Raw genomic sequence first — 6,126 nt, 5'->3', positions numbered from 1 at the left:
ACTCTGGATTTGCTATATAGGTATAAATCAAGTGTGCCACGCTGGATTGCATTCACAGAGTTCCATCATTTTTGAAACAGAGAGTCTGTTTCTTTAAAATACGGCTCTCCACACAGAAGGCAGTAGGAGAGCAGTCACTTGGACGGGGAGGAGGTTAGTGAACCTATGACTCAGGAATCCTAGGAAACTTCCTGCAGTGGCCACGGCTGGGGGATGGGTGGTGTCCACCCCTTTGGCTCTGTCTCCACCCTGGGCATCTGACCTCAAGTGGTTCTGACCTCTCTGACCTTGGCCCTTGGGAGGGCCTCTTGACTTGGCTGCTGTTGTCATTTCAGATTCATGGATCGCACCTCTTCCTAGGGAAGCCTGAGAATTCCTCAAACTGGGAGCTTCGGGTGCGCCAAGAGCAGACCGGTTAGTGCTTTGAATTCACATGTTGGCAAAACAAGTTATTTAGCATCGCTCCAAAAGGTTAACATTAATTACCTCTGACAGGTGGGATTATGGATAGCATATTTTCATTTTGCATCCGTGCATTTTTTTTTTGCATCCGTGCATTTTTGAAATTTCCTTCAACAAGTACAGATTACATTGGTGATAAAGAAAAACAAAACATTTCTTAAGTATTGCTTCAGATGAGGGTTGCATGTAAAGTGATGCTTCTTCACCTTAAGTGAAAAACAAGCTCTGCTTTTTCTCTCCTGCCTCTCACTCTATCCCTTGTCCCTGTGAGCAAGGCTGCCCCACTGCTTCATCTGCTCTTCTTCCTTCATCCACTAGTCCCAGCAGCTGCCTTCTTGGCTGTTGGTCTGTCCCCACCTCCTCCTGCACCAGCCCCACTTTAAACAAGGCAGGAAGCCATTCTCCCTCTGTGCAGAGCCTGGAGGGATCTGGCACAGAGAACATGGGGTCGAGTCCAAAGTGATGTCTCCAGCCAGTCCTTCCCTTAAGATGCTTGCCTGGCCACTGTGATTGGCAGAAATGCCCAAGTGACAGGCAGCAGACTCAACAGTTCGGAACAAATGAGGCCCCAGGACACAGCCTAACAAGGCGCTGTGCCGTCAGGAGCCTGGCTATTTCTGACTTGCCCTATTTAGGGGCTCCCTTCCCAGGACTGTTTCATAATCCAGGGTCACTTGATATTTTGCAATATGACATCCACAGGACATGATTGTAAAAAAACAAAACAAAAACCCTGGTTATTCTGTACTTTTTATGCCTTGAGGAGAAGGCGAGGTGAAGCTTTAAAAATCCTGTAGTTGTAGCATTCTTGATGTTACTGGTACCCGGGCGTCCTGACAACAGTTACATTTGCAACTCTGGGCAAAGAATAGGTTGGAACACTGTTTCAACATTTTCCATCAGTACAAGATCATAGCGACACAACTGGGGCCTGTGAAAATAAGAAGAAATATGCTTGTCAATACAATAATAAAAATACCCCATTCTAGTAGAGTAAATTATATCATCTCTTTCAGATATAAAATTATTTAGCAATTATTTTTAATGTTCTAGGGAAATGCTTGTGCTAAATTAGCAAAGCCACATCAACAACAGCAAAAAAATCAGGGTGTAAAATTTTATTTACCATATAATTTCAACTAGGTTTCAAAGCAAATAGAAAGGGACTTCCCTGGTGGCACAGTGGTTAAGAATCCACCTGCCAATGCAGGGGACATGGGTTCAAGCCCTGGTCCGGGAAGATCCCACATGCCGCGGAGTAACTAAGCCTGTGCGCCACTACTGAGCCTGCACTCTAGAGCCCGCAAGCCACAACTACTGAGCCCGTGCACCTAGAGCCCATGCTCCACAAGAGAAGCCACCACAATAAGAAGCCTGTGCACCACAACAAAGAGTAGCCCCCACTCACTGCAACTAGACAAGGCCTGCGTGCAGCAACGAAGACCCAATGCAGCCATAAATAAATAAATGATTAAAAAAAAGTAGAAGATTAGAAAGAAATAGCCAAAAATTTTAACAGTGGTTGCCTCTGAATAATGACATTATCCGTGGTATTCTTCTTCTTCCTCCTAACACTTTCTGTACTTTCCAGATTTTATAAAATGAATATGTATTCCTTTGATAATCAGGGAAAGAAGTATTAAAAAGTCCCAGTTTTAAGATGTAATGACTGGGCTTCCCTGGTGGCGCGGTGGTTGAGAGTCCACCTGCCGATGCAGGGGACATGGGTTCGTGCCCTGGTCCGGGAAGATCCCACATGCCGCGGAGCGGCTGGGCCTGTAAGCCATGGCTGCTGAGCCTGCGCGTACGGAGCCTGTGCTCCGCAACGGGAGAGGCCACAACAGTGAGAGGCCCTCGTATCATATCACAAAAAAAAAAAAGACCCAATGCAGCCAAAAATTAATTAATTAATTAATTAAAAAGAAAAAAGATGTAATGACTATCCTCTTAGAAAAAAAAAAACTTGTATTATTAAATGTTTTGAGGTATCCTAAACCTTCAGGAAAAAGGAATTTATAAACATAAAGTAGTAACTGCTCACATCATTTCCTGTCTCTGTCCACAGGTTGAACACTAGGAATATATGTAGGAGTGGCATTACTCACAAAACACACATACCATCACAGCTTTGTTCTTTCTCCCCCTCTTTGTCTCTGCCTCTCTCTCTCTTTCTACACACACACATGCAGTTATTTTTTTCTGAGCCAACTGAGAATAGGTTGTTTACCCCTTAATACTTCAGTGTGTATTTCCTAAGAACAAGCACATTCTCAGTGCAGTTATCAAATTTAACATTGATATAGTAGTTGTATCCTGTATCAATGGAATAAAACATTCCAAATTTTCTGTACCTTTTTTAATGCTAGGCTGTGTTTTCTCAGTTTGCCAAATTATATGAGGGTTTCTTTTCTACAACAAATTATCAGCTTGCAAGCAGCGTGGGTAGAGTGATTAGGGAGGAATCGTGTAACTCTAAGTGTATAACAACACTGTTTCTTTGGATTATTGGACCGTTTGTCTTTACGTGCATACCAGTAAATTTTTCTTGGATTACCGGGCAACTTATTTTTATCAAGTCTAGTTTTGGAAAACCCCTCACTTCTTTCATTGTGATTGATGAAGTCCTGTTAAAACGTTAAGACCAAGCAGATTGGACAGGAACCAGTAACATCTTTGGAAAACAGGGGTTTGTCAGACGTTGCCTCAGCTCACCTCTCTGGATGGGCAAGTGACCTTAACTTCATTCGGAGAATCCTGAGCTTGTACCTTGGGCCTATTACAGATCCTGTAGAGAACACCAAGGAAATGGCTGCCACTTTATCCAGATCTTGATTGAATCTTGCAAGCAGACTTACTTGGTGGTATTTCTGAAATGTTGTGGGCTCACTGGAAGGAAGAAATAATATATTTTTAAGTGGATATGAATTACCAATGAAAGAAAACAGTTTTGAAGCCTACAAAATCACTCATCAGCAAGTAGCCATTTGACCCCATAGCCTGCACTAGCCGACTTTCATGGGCAAAGTCCGTTGGATTCCAAGGGACTGCATAAGTGAAGCTGCTGACCCCAGGATTGATGAGATGCTGTGACATTGGAAAGGTATGCGCTGCCTACTATAGGCCAGACAGCATCCTCATCTCTTGACACATTTCTCCAATCCCCTGAAAAACTCTGCAAGGTATTATCGTCTTCATTTTACAAACAAGGAAACAGATACTTTCAAAGCTGAAGCTCACCCAGGTCACAGGGCTTCTCTGTAGCCGTGCAGTGATTAAAACCCAGTTCTGGCTGAGTTCAAAGTTATGGTCTTTCCATTAAACTGCATTGCTAGATGCACAGGTATATTTTTAAGCCAGACTAGATACTAACTTATTTTTTTTTTAAATGCAAGCAGCCCTATAAGTTCTTTTTTTATTTTTAAATATTTATTTACTTATTTGGCTGTGCTGGATCTTACTTGCGGCACGCAGGATCTTCGTTGCTGCATGCGGGCTCTTAGTTGCAGCATGTGGGATCTAGTTCCCTGACCAGGGTTCGAACCTGGGCCCCCTGCATTGGGAGCATGGAGTCTTAACCACTGGACCACGAGGGAAGTCCCTAGATACTAATTTAGAAGTTGTGCTTAAGCATATATTTTTTCAGTTCTGCCCTCAAGAGAAACCTTAAAACAGCTACAACCCAGGTTCCAATACTTTTTTTTTCCAAGTGTGTGGAGATGTTTCCTACAATTGGAATCCCAAATTAAGCCTAAGGTGTATCCACTAGGGAGATTCACCTGGGTACTGTCCCTCTGGGGAGCTGCAAGAATAGGCTGTGGAGAAATGATTGCTCTAGGAATGAATCCTTAGTTTGGAGGTCGGGATGGGGTGAGGAGGTGCCTGTCACCCCAGCCTCACTGTGCAGAGCAGAAGTGCCACAAGTAAAACTAATCCAAAAGGTTGCCCAGATTTTGGTTTCTAAATACTATCTCCACAAAATGGAACTAGGGCTCCCTGGAGAAATGGTTGATTCCAGGGCTAGGGCAGGGAAATTACAAAGTGATCCTGGAACAACATGTGTGCCAAAAGTAAGGAAACACTCAAAGAGTGATGGAGATGTTCAAAAGAATATAGAATCACACCCATTAGGGTGGCTACTGTGAAAAAAACAAAAACAGAAAACAAGTGTTGACAAGGATATTGAAAAATTGGAACCCTTGTACACTGTTGGTGGGAATGTAAAATGGTACCACCACTATGGCAAACAGTATGAAGGCTCCTCAAAAAATTTAAAACAGAGCCACATGATCCAGCAATTCTACTTCTAGGTATATACTCAAAAGAATTGAAAGCAAGGTCTCCAAAACATATTTGCACACCCATGTTCATAGCAGCATTATTACAATAGGCAAGAGGTGAAAGCAACCCAAATGTCCATCAATGGATGAACGGATTAAACAAATGTGATTTGTACCTACAATGGAATATTATTCAGCCTTAAAAAGAAAGGAAATCCTATCACATGCTACAACATGGATGAGCCTTGAGGACATTATGCTAAATGAAATAAACCAGTCACAAAAAGATAAATATTGTTTGATTCCACTTATATGACATATCTAAAGTAGTCAAATTCATAGAAATAGAAAGTAGAATGGTGGTTGCCAGGGAGTGGGGGAAGGGAGAAATGTATGTTGTTACTTAATGGGTATAGAGTTTCAGTTTTGCAAGATGAAAAAGTTCTGGAGGGACTTCCCTGGTGGTCCAGTGGTTAAGACTCCACACTCCCAATGCAGGGGGCCTGGGTTCGATCCCTGGTCAGGGAACTAGATCCCACATGCCACAGAGAAGATCCCGTGTGCCGCAACTAAGACCTGGCACAGCCAAATAAATATATAATTTTCTTTTTAAAAGTTCTGGAGATCTGTTTCACAATAATGTGAATACACTTAACGCTACTGAATTGTACACTTGAAAATGATTAAAATGGTAAATCTTATGTTTTTATTACCACAATTAAAAATGCATTAAAAAATGGCACTGGCCAGATTTGGGACAATTTGAATATCAAAATAAATAATGATAGTAGCTGATTATAATTCCCCATTGATCAAATATAAAAATCTGGGAGTCTGAAAAAAAAAAAACCTGGGAGTCTGTATTGATATATTTGGACATGAAACAAATAAATGAATAAATAAATGAGAAAAAATGCCTTTCCTAAATGTTGAATTAGAAAAATCACCATATGGCAGCCATCAGAGTAATCATTCAACCACAAAACATTAAAACCAGTGGGTAAAAGTTTGAAGAGTAATGGACCATTTACATGGTCTCAAAGTACCTACCCACAAAATACTAATTACAAAGGGAAAAACAGTAACCTTAAAGTGGAGAAACTTGGCAGAAATCACTTTAATTGCTTGATCCACATTAATGAAACAATCGAAATTGTGAGCCTCCTAATAGGATGCACTGAGACAAACATTATGTCACCTTTGTGGTGTCTTTGCCAAAGATGCATGATCTGAACCTAATCGTGAGGAAATATTAGGCAAACCCAAACTGAAGACATGCTAAAAATAATTGACCTGTAATCTTCAAAAGTGTCAAAGTCAAAAGAGTCGAGGAAAGGCGGAAGAACTGTTCCAAAGTGAAGACTAAAGAAGCAGGAAAACCAAATGC

At 41.5% G+C, this 6,126-nt stretch overlaps 1 protein-coding gene across 1 annotated transcript in view; it reads right to left on the bottom strand.

Annotated features, from left to right (window-relative positions):
• Positions 1 to 923: 923 nt before the first annotated feature.
• Positions 924 to 6,126, bottom strand: part of LIPH (lipase H) — a 29,908-nt gene continuing 24,705 nt past the window's right edge. Inside the window, exons 8-9 of the mRNA XM_022570357.3 lie at positions 3,175 to 3,348; positions 924 to 1,393 (exon numbers count right to left, since the gene is read on the bottom strand). Coding sequence (XP_022426065.2) covers positions 1,306 to 1,393; positions 3,175 to 3,348 — 262 coding nt within the window. The 3' untranslated portion in view covers positions 924 to 1,305. The remainder of the gene's footprint in view (positions 1,394 to 3,174; positions 3,349 to 6,126) is intronic.

The sequence above is a fragment of the Delphinapterus leucas genome, chromosome 4, assembly GCF_059928025.1.
Source record: "Delphinapterus leucas isolate spDelLeu-1000000601 "Yukka" chromosome 4, BTC_Dleu_Yukka2, whole genome shotgun sequence".
NCBI classification, from domain to species: Eukaryota; Metazoa; Chordata; class Mammalia; order Artiodactyla; family Monodontidae; genus Delphinapterus; species Delphinapterus leucas.
Note: the sequence above shows the minus strand (reverse complement) of the source record. Positions and strands in the feature narration are given on the sequence as shown.